This window comes from Engraulis encrasicolus, chromosome 17, assembly GCF_034702125.1.
Source record: "Engraulis encrasicolus isolate BLACKSEA-1 chromosome 17, IST_EnEncr_1.0, whole genome shotgun sequence".
Taxonomy (NCBI): Eukaryota; Metazoa; Chordata; class Actinopteri; order Clupeiformes; family Engraulidae; genus Engraulis; species Engraulis encrasicolus.
In genome coordinates, this window is record NC_085873.1 from 28,263,826 (window position 1) to 28,278,184 (window position 14,359).

The 14,359-nt window shown below is 40.9% G+C and overlaps 2 protein-coding genes across 2 annotated transcripts; both read right to left on the bottom strand.

Annotated features, from left to right (window-relative positions):
- Positions 1 to 66: 66 nt before the first annotated feature.
- On the bottom strand, positions 67 to 10,061 carry bricd5 (BRICHOS domain containing 5). Its single transcript, XM_063220902.1, has 6 exons — positions 10,002 to 10,061; positions 9,353 to 9,490; positions 8,405 to 8,554; positions 5,818 to 5,925; positions 1,897 to 2,050; positions 67 to 408 (listed from the first exon to the last, which is right to left on the bottom strand). Exons 1-6 carry the CDS (start codon positions 10,059 to 10,061, stop codon positions 314 to 316), a joined length of 705 nt encoding a protein of 234 aa, XP_063076972.1. The 3' UTR covers positions 67 to 313.
- Positions 10,062 to 10,892: 831 nt separating this feature from the next.
- Positions 10,893 to 14,011, bottom strand: pgp (phosphoglycolate phosphatase). The gene is made up of 2 exons (XM_063221276.1): positions 13,176 to 14,011; positions 10,893 to 12,612 (listed from the first exon to the last, which is right to left on the bottom strand). Exons 1-2 carry the CDS (start codon positions 13,768 to 13,770, stop codon positions 12,287 to 12,289), a joined length of 921 nt encoding a protein of 306 aa, XP_063077346.1. The 5' UTR covers positions 13,771 to 14,011; the 3' UTR covers positions 10,893 to 12,286.
- Between the last annotated feature and the right edge of the window lie 348 nt (positions 14,012 to 14,359).

A 14,359-nucleotide genomic window follows, 5' to 3' on the forward strand; every position in this document is an offset into this window, starting at 1 on the left:
TGTGTGTGTGTGTGTGTGTGTGTGTGTGTGTGTGTGTGTGTGTGTGTGTGTGTGTGTGTGTGTGTGTGTGTGTGTGTGTTTGGAGTTGGATTTATACATGTGTCTTTGGATTTGGCCTGGGCATGTGGATTTGTGTATCCGTGAATGGATATGTGTGAAGATTTCATTTCTCTTTATAGTCGTTTTTTTTGGTGGTTGGATGCTTAAAGAGTAGAGGAGTGAGAGATAGAGAGAGAGGGAGGAGATCTGTGTTGTTTCCAGCTGTAGTGGGGTGGTTGGTTGGTGTCATGGCGCCCAGAAGCTCAGTGCTTCTTCATTCCGGCAGGTAGTAGAAGCAGACGGACACACAGATGTTGCTGGGGAAGCAGATGTCTATGCAGAAGTAAATCAGACGCTGCTTTCCTGGACCTGTGGACAGAAGCGGGAAACTTTAAAGTGGGATGCAGTTCCAACCTTTCATAGGCTATACAATGTTATTTGCACTCCAACTCATGTTAGTCACTCAATCACTCAGTTTGATAGTGGTTCAGTCATTTTCTCAAATCTCAGTATACTTTGTATAATGAAAAATAAAGGCTTTCTATTCTATTTCCCTGGTGCTGTGGATAGAGGGCGGAGTCTTTTTTTTTTTATACGTACAGCATTATTTCATATGCATACAATGTTGTAACCAACAACTAATGTGGCGTGAACCAAAAATTAACCTTTCCTGACAACCAAACCCTAATGAAAATCTTCAGAGCTTTGGAGATTTTTGAGCAAAATAATTTCCCATTACTCGAGAATTCAAATTTATGAAGAATTGGACAGTATAAAGCTATTATATTGTATCAAATATAACCAAAGTGGCATGTCATTCTGTTACTATACTCTCATTCTGTTGCTATTTCTCAGCCAGGACCTCAGTGCAGTCGGAGTGCCTCGAGGGGGATTAGATCTAAAGGTCCTGTCATCTGCATCGGTTAGGCAGAAAGGTCACTTTGCCAGGAACTCTGGGGTTGAGTTTCAGTCGCAGGCTGCTCGGAACCGATGATGCAACACACATCTCCAGTTCCATCCGGCTTATAAAGAAGGCTCCGTCCGTAATTTAAAAATGGTATAATGTCAAGATGTCATGTTGGAAGTTGTTTCAGGGTACAATATGACTAAGGTGACATTTGGAAAGGCCTTGGGCTTGAATTATAGGGCAAGAACTACTTGACTGATGTTGACCAGCTCCAGACAATGTGCTGTGATCTCCCATAACACATAAAAAGGCCACAGTCGTAGGCTAAGGGCTTTTACGACTCAAAATCCTTATTTTGAAATAAAAACTGTACAATCTAATAACCATAATATACAATAGGCAACCATAATGTATGTTTAGATAATAATGAATCCCACACCTGGGAATATTCCAAGAAACTGGCTCAGTAGTAAACCAGGTGAACTTAACCTTGAGGTAGTGGTAAATCATCTAATACAAGAGCCTGAAGTCCTCATTTTCTTAACTGAAATGACACCTGTGGGCTATCTTTTGGCAGGTTTACCACTTCCCGTAAGTAGCCTATTTTGCCTCTTTAAGAACCCACATTTGCGGTTTACTGTGAGATTTTCACCCTCTGAAGTCAGTCAGTCAGTTCAGTCTCTGAACATCTACAAGCATTAAGGGATGGATACAGGACTAGCTGATCTCAAACACTTCGTTAACTAGTTAAACACATTAATAATAGTTAATAAATGAACGAATAAACGTCAAATTAGTAATCATTAAAGTAATCAATAATTGATAAATAATAACATTTATTTGAATAAATATTACTTAAAATAATTACTATTACAACATTGACTACACTTCTAATAAAAACTCATAAACAGGGTGGCAAAATTGCTGTTGTTCTAGATGGGATCTCTCACCATCTGCTCTCCTGGTCCAGTATATGGTGCTTTGCTGGCAGAGGTCCTGAACGGGCTCCTGTAGGGTTGAGGTGTCCACCTGGCTGCCTGCTAGGACCCCCAAGAACTCGGACTGTCGTCTCGTGTCGTTCCCCACCAGCCAGAACTGGTTGACCTGTGAGAAATAAAGCCCAACATTTTACGTCACGTTTCTGGAGCCAAGAGGACCTACATAACTCTGACACTAACTGACATTATTATCCAGAGCAACTTAGTTATAACACAATACACAACACTTGTGGTGGCGAACACACCATATTACCCCCCGATTACATAATGGCATCTGTTGTTGGGACCCCTTAGTGCTTCGGAGCTCAAATGTTGCCCCTCTTGCTCAGTAGCCATTAGTAATTACACCGTTTACTCCACTGCAAGATCAGGTGGAGCCTTATTTGAGTTGGAGCAATGCTTGAGCGACCGTGGAAATGAATGCCTATTCCTTCTCAATGGTTCTTTGTACCATTAAGAAAACACATTGGAGAAAAAAAAAATCGGAGCCATCTCTGGGTCTTGAGTTCAATGGGCTTTGTTTGGGGTAAAGTGGCCACACTGAGCAGTTCAGACTTAATGTCTGATGTGAACAGACTGTGTGGACTTGTCCCCGAAAGCAGCGGCTTCCAACCTGGGGGTCAGGACCCTGCAAGAGGTTTGCCAAACATCCTTGATTTTAAGGGGTTTGATCATGTCGTAGTAAGTAATATGTGAAAGGGACACTGTGTGAGATTTTTTGTTTTTTATTTCCAGAATTCATGCTGCCCATTCACTAATGTTACCTTTTTCATGAATACTTCAATTCCACCATCAAATTCAAAGTTTTCATTTATGACTGGGAAAATTGCACTTTTCATATATGAAAAGGGGGCTCTTCTCCATGGTCCGCCATTTTGAATTTCCAAAAATAGCCATTTTTAGCTGCAAAAATGACTCTACTTGGACCATACCAGAAAATATGTGTTTATTACTAGTAAACTTTCATGTAAATATCAAATTTGGCGATAGCCAACCCAGTTTCAATGAGCAGCATAGTTGCAGTACCTTTTTTGACCATTTCCTGCACAGTGTCCCTTTAAATAACTCAAAAAACATTACATTTATGTGTGACAAAACAACAAAATTAAAGCTCAACATTAAAAATCTATCTAAATAAATAAGTTATCACAAGGAAGTGCATGTGTGTGATATGAACACCTTTCGTTCAGTTAAGTGCAGGGGGAAATCCTGGTTTGTGTTCATAGTACGGCCCTGGGAGGACTTTTACGGCCCTTGGATGAATTTGAAGTGGTCCCTCAAATGGAAAAGGTTCCCCGCCCCTGGTAATATGACCTTTCGTTCAGCAAAATATGGGTCCCTTAAGAAAACATTTGTGAACAACTGCTCTAACGCCTTGAAGCTGATCTGATAGGTGTCTGACTACGTGCCAGCATTTGTGATTTCTCAGAGACAAAAAAGCAAACAAAAACGCTGAAAAAACATTCAACAGGAGAAGGCGACTTACCAGCACTCCTGTGTTAAGAAGACTGTGGAAGATGTCAAAACAATAGCTTCACACATGCGTGCACACACACACACACACACACACACATACACACACACACACACACACACACACACACACACACACACATACACACACTTGACTTGATAATAGATTCAGACACGCACACGCACACGCACACACATGACTTGACTTCATAATAGCTTCGCACACGCACACACACTCGACTTGATAATAGCTTCACACACACACACACACACACACCCTTCTACTGAGGCACCCCAGTTGTCCCAATCCCTTTAATGGCAGAGCTTTCATTTTTTTTCCCCTTCTTTTTTTGTCTTTCCTTCTTTTTTGTCGCCAGTGGTTCAGAGAGAGAAAGAACGAGAGAGAAAGCGGGTGGACCGGACGAGAGAGTGGTCGAGTGATTGAGAGCGAGAGAGAGAGAGGGGTGCAAGGGAATGAGGCAACAGAGTTGCCATTGTGCAGCCCAGGGCTCTGTCCTGAAACGAGATCCTAGAGGGGGTGAGAGGAGGAATTGGATCAGGTGCGCTGTGGAATTTAGGCCCAAACCAACGCAACGGCAAAGCTCCCCTCGTCTCCTCTCACATCCAAGAGTCAGGTCACTCGGAGTGAAGACAGGCAGTCAGTACAGCACAGGCTGTCACTGTAGTGTTGTGACCAGTGCCCTAAAGTAACTTTTTTCATCACCAGCCAAAATGGCTAGTAGATGTTAATCACACTAGCCAAACACACACTCACCAATGGGTCAAAGTGGCTAGTAAGTTGGTGTTCTCTACCAGCCAAACTGAAATTTCACCAGCAGTTGGCTGGTGTTCATTTAGAGCCCTGGTTGTGTTGTTCGTGAACAAATCAACTCATTTGAACGGCTCCTACTTGTAGAAGTGAACGATGGGAACCGAATCACAGCTGAAGGATCCACTCTACTGTGTTTTCATTTTTCGTCCAGTTTGACTGAAAAAGACGCACTTCCATCAAAGCGTTAGTCATGCTTGCACTACAGTAAAATAACAGAAAACGTATCCTGTGTGGTCCAGTCATCCTTGGCCCAGTCTCTCTGAAGTGAACCAGCTTATTTATTACTGTCTACTACAGACTACAGTCCTGGGGTGAATTTCTCAAAACGAAAGTTGCTTACTACATTAGCTACTTCGTTGCTTTCAATGCATTTTCCCATTGGCAACTACCGAAGTTGCTAACAGGCTAACAACTTCTCTTTTGAGAAACTCAGCCCTGGACTGTGAGCACCTAGATGGTTAGAGTGCAAGTGACCACCTAACCCCACCGGGGGGCAAGCGCTATTCAGACATACCGTTATTCAGACATACCGCTATTCAGACATACCGCTATTCAGACACCAGATATGCCGTAGGGTCAGGGTCAGGGTTAGGGTTACTGCATGCACTCTCCCTGGACTGAAAAAACAAAGCCTGGGCAATGTAGCACAAACCACAGAAATAGCAGATTTCTGCGGGAAACGTGCCAGTATTCAGACAATAGACATCAATGTCTGAATAGCGGCATGTCTGAATAGCACCATGTAACCTTTCCCACCAAAAGAGCTTATTAAAGAGCAACACTTTAGAATAACAGTCCCCTAAGACCTTTATTAACACATTATTACAGATTTAAAGAACTAATTAAATAAACAAAACATTTACAAATGTTTTTTTAACTGAGTAAGAACCAAACTACGGCTTCTGAGCGGAATGGGAATCGGCTGCTGCCAAATGAGTTTGATGTGTGTTGGCCTGCCAGACACCTCTGTATCCAGTGGTTTCATCTCTTTTGCTTTTTGGAGGACCAATTTCCAGTACCACTGCACCAGTACTGCCTCTCCTGTGTTACCATACTGTAGTAGGCCTATTTCTTACTAATTTACAAACATTTGTAAATGTTTTGCTGATTATTACTACATTATTTACAAAGTAGTCATAAAGCTTTTTAGTGACCGTTATTATAAAGTGTTATCTATTGAAGACAATTGTAAAAAATAAAATAAAAAAGCCCAGTTGTCGCCTAACATGTCGCCAAAGTATTGAGAACAGCAAGAGTGCTCAAAACAAACGCCGGCCTACACTCTTAGTCAACAGAAGTAGGCATTAAGTAGAAACTGAAACGACATTGTCCCAAAACATAGGGCAACCTATTAAGGAATGTTTCTGGGTAACAATTCCATAAGATGATGTTTGGACTGTTAATCAATATAACAATTTCATTAAGAGAATCTGGAGCAGCAACACATGTATAATCATTCCATCAGAACTTCTTGAGCAACACTGCTGAAAACAGTTGCCCTGTGTATCATCACTACCTTTATTTTCATAGTGACTCTTATTCGAAGGCATCCACCACCGGCACCTTACCTGTTGGTCTGACATATTGAGGAGTGAGTTCACGTTGTCATAATCAGGCCGTTCCATGTGGCGTAGGAAGCAGGTGCCATAGTTGTCTGGCTTGTAGCACACCAATCCCTGAATGTTATAAATAAATATAAACAATCAAAACATATGCATTATAAAATAACCTTGTTGCCCTGAAGAAGGCCTTACAGCGCTATGCATTGGCTTTGTTTTTAGTATGTCCATGTAGGACCTGTACGACAAAATAATAGACATTTTAACTTGGAATGCCTTCGTCAGAGAAACTTTGTTTCTCTCTCTTTTCATATGTCAAAATAAAATCATATTAAAATAGTTCCGGTAACACTTCCAAATAAGGGGCCATCATTAACAGCAAAGTAGCTATAACCTAATACTTTAGTAAGGGTTAATAATCATTACTTAACGCCACATTAGACACATAGTAATTGTTACTAATGCATATGTCAAACATTAGCAAGCAGTTACTTAACTATTAGATAACTATTACCTTGTGTTACAAGTTCATAGCATAAAAATTATTTAACTAATAGATAAGTAAGGGTAGAGTAATAGTTAAGTAGCTATTAGGTAATACTTAACTAATGACCAAAATTAACACTTACTTAATACAAAAGTAAGGTATAACTAATGAATAAATAATATCGAAATATTGTCTGTAGATTGAGTACCCATCATGCACTACACTTTTCAATTTTCAGACATTAACTTAATTATCACAAAGGATTGTAGCCTGATAAACCAGCCTAAATGTAGGATTGGTTTAGTTTTGCTTGCATTTTGCTTGCATTTGCTTTGCTTTGCATTTATTGTAGGGTTTTTACCATTAAAACTAATAAGTGGTATATGAACAAATTACATCTCATCACCCCACCATCATTGAGAAGTGTATGTCCAATGCTTGCTATATAATGGCTCCTGTTGCCATTATTACAGTGATTTGAACGAGTGAACGCTAGACGTCACAGTAGACTAATTACTTAACTATTAGGTATGCGCAGCCAACTCTATTATAAGGGTCCCAAACACCAATATCTATCCATTAATTAACCATTAGTTATCCGCAGCTAACTCTAATATAAGGGTCCCAAACACCAATATCTATCCATTAATTAACCATTAGTTATCCTCAGCCAACTCTATTATAAGGGTCCCAATTCCCAATATTTATGTATTATTTAATCATTAGATATGCCTTACTTTTGTATTAAGTAAGTGTTAATTAAGGTCCTTAGTTAAAGGGACAGTTTGGTCAATTTCAACATGCAGTTGTAATGCTCACACTACCCTTGACTTGTCAGTACCTGGTGATGCCACATTTTTCGGCTCAGCCTTTTCCGAGATATGAGCAATTCTAATGGGGGCAGCGTTTGTTTACATTTTTTAAAAATGAAACATAGGCCAACTCCAAATATTTTCCCAAAAGGTACTGCTGTTTGCTAGTTGTCTGTTGATGTTTTATAACCTTTTGGATGTTTTTGGGAATAAATAAAAATGTTTTTTTTGAAATGTAAACAAAGAGCTGCCCCCATTACAATGACCAGGATCTCGGAAACGGCTGAAGAAAAAAAGAAAAATCTCAGGCACTTACAAGTCCAGGGTAGTGTGAGCATTACAACTGCATGTTGAAATTGACCAAACTGTCCCTTTAAGTATGACCTGATAGCTACTTAACTATTAACTGTGCCCTTACTTATCTATTAGTTAAATAATAATATGCTATTGTTATCTAATAGTTAAGTAACTGCTTACTAATGCTCAGCATATGCATTAATAACAATTAATATGTGTCTAATATGGCGTTAAGTAATGATTATTAACCCTTACTTAAGTATTAGGTTATAGCTACTTTGCTGTTAATTATGGCCCCTTATTTGGAAGTGTTACCATAGTTCCATTTGGAGAGTTTAAACAAGGAGAAGCCCCAATTCATAGACAGACACATGCAATATGTCCATGACCCCATTGAACTGAGGGAATTCCAGTAGTGGAAATGAGACAGTGTAGAATGTGGCAGCATTCCAGAGATTTCAACATAACTTCAGATTAATATCAGCATCTGTCTCTGGAGGTGTCGACAGGTCGGCATGGTAGAAAATAGCATAGCATGTTGGGGCGCCGTGGCTTACTAGGCTAACGCGCCACACCAAGGACCCGGGTTCGATTATGACTCAAGGTCATTTCCAGATCCCTCCCCAACTCTGTCTTCCTACTCATTTCCTGTCTTTATCTCACTGCACTGTCCTATCTGAATATTAGTTCAAGAAGACGCTTTTGCACACCTCTGAGGTTGGGCAGGTGTGTAGGATATTACCCCGGTAGGGTTGTCATTCAAGTGTAAAGAAATCCTGCACAATGTCCATTCCACCAACAAACTTTAATACAACGTTTCGGTCATCCGACCTTCTTCAGGGTAAAGTTGACCTGAAGAAGGTCGGATGACCGAAACGTTGCATTAAAGTTTGTTGGTGGAATGGACAGAGAGCGTGATTTCTTTACACTATCTGAATATTAAACATGTAAACGCCCTAAAAATATCTTTTTAAAAAAGCATATGTTGAGGTGGGCTTACATGCTTCATGTCAAAGAGCACGGTGGAGGTAAGGTTGTCCTGGGACGTCACAGAATAGGTGATGACATTGTTCTGCTTGTCCACTAGTGCAGATTGATTGAAGAAAACTCCGGAAAGGTCGGGGCCCAGGATTCTGACCTGCTTAACAGACTACAGGACATACTAGTCAAGAGGCGCAGGGATCTTGTGTATGTGTGTTTTTTTAAAGGTAGAATTAGTAATTTTTTAGTAGTTTATTTTCATAATTTGTGCTGTCCATTCCTGAATTTGATCTTTTTCATTCATATTTTCTGCTACTATCCATTTCTAAGTATTCATTATTGCATTGAAATGTACACTTTTCATATATGAATAGCTGGATCCTCTCCATGTCTGTCATTTTAAATGACCAGCCATTGACATATTTGGCTGGAAAACCCATTGTACTTTGGTCAGACTACTTTATTACTTAGTGAATATTCATGAAAAGATCATATTTGTGATGGAAAGTGAGGGAAATTAGTGATATGATTTTAGAAAATGACATACTGCACCTTTAAGTCTGAGTGTTTTCATGCAGAGGCTCTACTACCAGCTTATCAAAATGATTAAGATCCATTCTTAATCTGTTTGACTCTCGGTAATGTTATAACAGTGTTGTTATGATGTAGTTGAGGCTTTTTTCAGCAAATAGTGGATCGGCAGCAATTTGATCTGTATCAAAGGGCTACTGACTCAGTGTCTCACAGTGACATTGTTTGCCATAGTAAACAAATACCTCACCTCACACACACACACACACACACACACACACACACACACACACACACACACACACACACACACACACACACACACACACACAGACAAACAACACTAAAAACAAAAAGTCAGGAGCCAAAACATGCACATCTTATTATTTACAATGATCATACAGTTATTTACCAGGTAAATTAATGTTATTCTCACCTCTCTTTCGTGCTGCGAGAAGCCTAGATGGGTGTAAACACTGACTGCTACAATAAGGACAATCACAGTGGCGCACAAACAGCCCCAAAAGACCCTGGGAAGAAACTTCGAGACCTTTGGGAAAGTCTGGCCCATAACCTTTAAAAAAATATGATAAATCAATTAATCATTTTAATTAGTCCATTAATCCATCCACCCATCCAATTACTGCATTATGAATTTGTAATGCACAAGTCAAGAATTAACATTACACATGCAATAAGTGTCAAATACTGTATATTTAATGAATCAGCTGGATATCATATTACTCCCTGTAATCATCAGACAATATACAGTGCTGTGTTGAATATCATTCACACTTAATATTTAGTGCTCCAGTTATGAGAACCCAAATGGGCATGAGGCCATTACAAATCATATGCTTTCTTTTAGAATATCATATAAATGATAACATTTACACACCAGACCAGACACGTTTCAATGGTGATTTTACTGATACTATACAACAGTCAAGTTTTAGGAAAGTTCCTCTGCTATCCCTAAAACTACCTGCACAACACAAACTACAACAGTTCTATCATCCAAAGCCAGCTGTTAAGCCAGCTGTGACACACGGCGACGGAGGGATCCATACATTAAAGTTCCTTACCGTGCATTCCGGGGCCCCCGTCGTCATCCCCTCCTCCGTGCGCTTCCAGCACCCCGCCATCCTGGTTCTGCCTCACTGTGCCTGTCTCCCACCTGTCTGTAACAAGGTTCTACTCATGGCCAGGTGAGAACAACACACCGAGACGAGTGCACACAGGTAAGAGCGGAGGTGAGCCAGGTAAGGTACCTGTTCCTCTGCCATGAAGGGGTGCAGTGGGAAAAAAGGACACCCACCCTACACCCACATCCCCCAATCCACCTAGCCCAACCCCATCCCAGCTACACTACTTTTAACCAGAGCCATGGAATTCAGAGTTATGACAACCAGTTTACAGGAAGTCGAGTGATGACATGATTTTCATGGATTAAAATACTTCTAGAAGGCAGCTTTCTTTTTACTTCAGGCTAACACAGAACCACTACATAACAAGCAAAGAGGACAGAGAAATTAATTACATTTACCTTTAATGCACTTTCTGTGTTCGGTGCTCACTTCTTGGAACTATTTTGGAACTATGTCAATGGCGATGTGTGTGTTAAAGGCTCCATGAGACGCCATCTTTTGTGTAAAAATGGAACACTGAGGTGAATAGTAATTAGCCTAACTCTTACTTCCATGGCTTTGCTCTTACCTAAAAAAAGGCAAAATGTGACCCTCCCAAGCCATTGGCCAGCTACCATACACCTGAACAATGGACAAAGGTAAGGGGGGGAGAGGCTGGCCTTCTGGTGAGGACGGCTCCTGTCGACACCAAAAACGGCAGCGTTTTCGTCCCTATCTCTTCCACCATGTCGTTGACAGACAGAGCAAAGGTGACTTTGGGAGCTTCCTGGCTAAAATAGTTTGCCGGCTACAGTTTTTTGTCGGCCATTGGGTGCATTGGGCACAGAAAGAAGGAGGAAAGACTGTCTGTAAAAAATATATTTTTCTTTTTTTTTGTTAGATCACAAATACAGGATGGAGACATCGAAACGACTGAAACGAAGAATACAGTGTGGTCGACTTGCACAGGATAACATTTCATTTTATTGTCCCTTTTTATGTGCATCTACAGGGAACACGGTGCAATTTTGTGCTTACACTGTGCACACTAATGTACAATGCAAGTACGTAATATTGCATATTGTTCCCAACTGATGTAACAGGGGCAGTAAAATAAAATGTTCCTCAAGAAAATACTTGGACAAATTGACCAAATAAAACAAAGGCCAATCAGTGTTAAACACTTAATGCACACAGACACTGGTGCATCCATGAACCATTTACCAATAGTGTCCATGACAACAACATGCATATCAGATGGCTATTGCCTGATCATTGCAGTGATTCTTTCAGTCCATAAACCTGTGTGATGTAATAATACAGTGGTTCCATATGGTATCACACCACCTGACTTCTTTTTTTCGATTAAGAAAATCCGAAAACAATCCTCATACAATGATCTTTACATTTTCAAACTTGAAAGAGACCAGATTGAAACGTGTTATCCTTATGCTTTCCTTTTGTCTTAGTTAAGACTACATATATCACTAAGTTAGTTTGATTACTTAACATGGGAGACGACATGGACATATGGAAATTACAGGCCATTACAACACCATCGGCGTAACCTGAACTGAACTCCCTGTGATTGCTCTGACGTCATCACACAAGACACATCTCTCATATACACAACAGACTACATGCATGGATGGATATATCATACAGGGTGTACCAGTCAAAATACACATTTAATCACTTTTAATCAGTGGTTTACAAACTGAAGAACAGGGCCCCTAGGAGGGTTGCATACAGAATGGACTTTTTAAAAATGTTTTTACTTTTCTTGTGAATATTAAATTAGAATGTAGCGATATTAATGGACAGCTGATGTTTGCAGAAAGTTTGGGAACCACTGCTTTAAATCATTGTAAAGCAGGTGTGTTTTTAAATTCATGTATTTTTCAAAGTATACTAAAATTACAGACGTCAATGTAGGCCTTGCTTTATTACCCTCGGTTCTAAACCTGATATATCCATTCTGGGTCCAGACACTGCTATCAATGTGAATCATTCACAATTCTCTATTCACTATTGTGAATTCAATTTCAGTGACTGTTGCAAGACTTAAGACACAAGTTAGAGAACCGGCGGTGAACAAAGCATGAAGCTGATGTCTGTAAATTCTATTACCACACTTTGAAACAGCACATGAATTTGAATAAACATCCACTTCACAGATTTTAAGTGTGTATACTACACACATTGTATTGGGACACCCTGTACATAAAGTTCTAAACTCTTCCTCAACCCTGTAGGGCTGGCTGGAGTTCCGCAATGGAGTCCACATAGTAATCAGGCACCATTCCGGCCCGATTCGGACAGCCGCTCTGCTGGTGATCCATGGCGTCGGCAACGGTGGAAACCCCGGTGAGGGTGAGCATGGTTTTCATCCCACAGTTGGTGCCCAGCATGATGTCCGTGTCCAGCCGGTCTCCCACCATGAGGCAGCGGGCTGGGTCCAGGCCGAACTGGCTGGCCACGCAGTCGAACATGAAGTGGCTGGGCTTGCCCACCGTCTGGGCCGGGCGCTGGGCCGCCGTCTCCACAGCTTTAACCAGGCAGCCGGTTCCTATGGTGACAAGACAAGATGAAGAGTTATAACCATAGACATCATAAAGAATACCTCTTAACATTGATGCTTCTTTAAAATTTGTTACGCACTTTGAGCTGCATGCCTTGTATGAAATAGTGCTATACAAATACAAGTATTATTATACTATTAAAATTATTCTATAATAATAATAATTCTATATGATGTCTATGGTTATAACGGCCTCCTGATGTTCCCTTAAACATATTGGGTAAATGTTTTGTTCCCCTTACTATAATTGCACCATTGCAGTTTTTTTTCCTCCAACAGTTACATCACTGGAAACAATTTGTTCTGTCACGCACACATTCAGATTCTCTCTCTCTCACACACACACACACAACTTCCTTATTTGCCTCAAGGTAGTATAGCAATTAGGAAAAAAGGCAGTTTTTCTAATAACAGGTTGTTATCTCTCTCTCTCTCTCTCTCTCTCTCTCTCTCTCTCTCTCTCTCTCTCTCTCTCTCTCTCTCACACACACACACACACACACACACACACACACACACACACACACACAGCAGTGGTGTCCCTACTTTACCTGGAACAGCTTTCCCTCCCTCCAGGGGAAGCCTTGTATCAATGTTGGTGCCAACAAACTGCATGCCAGGGACACAGAGGTACTGGAGTGCCTTGTTGAGTTTCATGTAACTGAAGTGTTCGTCAAAGCCGACAACCACAGCCTTGACCTCGGGGTCAAGTGCGACGTTGGCCCAGTCACTCTGGACCCCAGAGATGGGGTCTGGACCGACTCCAATGGTCTGGATCCCCACGCTCTCAATCTCTTTCTTCATGGCATTGCTTCCAATGAGGTAGACTTTGCCACTTATTTTGGAAACCGTTTTGAGGTACATTGCAGAACAGTAGGCTGTCCCAAAGACTTCCTCTTCGGCGGCGTCAAATCCTAGCTTGGCCAGTTTGTCCGCATACATCTTTCGGGTCTTAGTGCTGTTGTTCGTTACGAAGAACACGCGTTTGCCGTTCTTCTTCAAGAGGTTGATCACTTCAGGGGCGCCAGGGATGGCCTGGTCCCCTCGCCATATAACTCCATCGCAGTCAAACAGTACGCTGTCTACAGATTCAAGCAATTGCTTGATCAGACAGCCAGTTAACCTGGTGCATTTAGACGCTGCCATGTCGTTAAGTCTAGTTCTTTAACTTCTAAAAATAGCTTACCACCTGTCGGCGAGCGTTACTCCCAGTTCATAAGTAGCGCTGGATTCGAATGAATGTACAATGTTGCAAATTGTTACAAAGTGACGCGTTTCATTGAAAGATCTGTCAATCGTACACAAGGTTTATTCTATCAATGGGCTGCCTACATGACCTCGTTTCAGGCAGCAATGGTCCCCGTCTGAATGTACTTCCGCACCGGCTTAAAGGGGCAGGCTCTAAATTCCAGTTTCATGTCACACTGTGCATGCAAACTGTATGAGTATGCAGCAACATGCATATCTATTACATGCATATCCTTCACCTTTTACCTCGCTGGACATTGAACTGCTGTTTTGTTGTCAGGTCAAATAGGACTGCAGAGTAACTATCAGATTTGCTCTCCCCTTTCCCTGCATACCATACCATTCTAAAGCCAATGACATAAAACAAATGGCAATAAATAGAACAAAATACAAACCTACACAAATATTCACCCATAAATACTGGATTAATAAATAATAATAATAACAACAACAATAATAAAACTGTCAGCACACACAATGGAAAATA

Coding starts and splice junctions, on each gene's coding strand:
- bricd5 (XM_063220902.1), bottom strand. CDS start 10,061: ATGGCGGGGTGCTGGAAGCGCACGGAGGAGGGGATGACGACGGGGGCC. Junction 5,926..8,404: donor TGCTCTTTGACATGAAGCAT/GTAAGCCCACCT, acceptor TATAACATTCAG/GGATTGGTGTGCTACAAGCC. Junction 2,051..5,817: donor TCAATATGTCAGACCAACAG/GTAAGGTGCCGG, acceptor TATTTCTCACAG/GTCAACCAGTTCTGGCTGGT.
- pgp (XM_063221276.1), bottom strand. CDS start 13,770: ATGGCAGCGTCTAAATGCACCAGGTTAACTGGCTGTCTGATCAAGCAA. Junction 12,613..13,175: donor GGGAGGGAAAGCTGTTCCAG/GTAAAGTAGGGA, acceptor TTGTCACCATAG/GAACCGGCTGCCTGGTTAAA.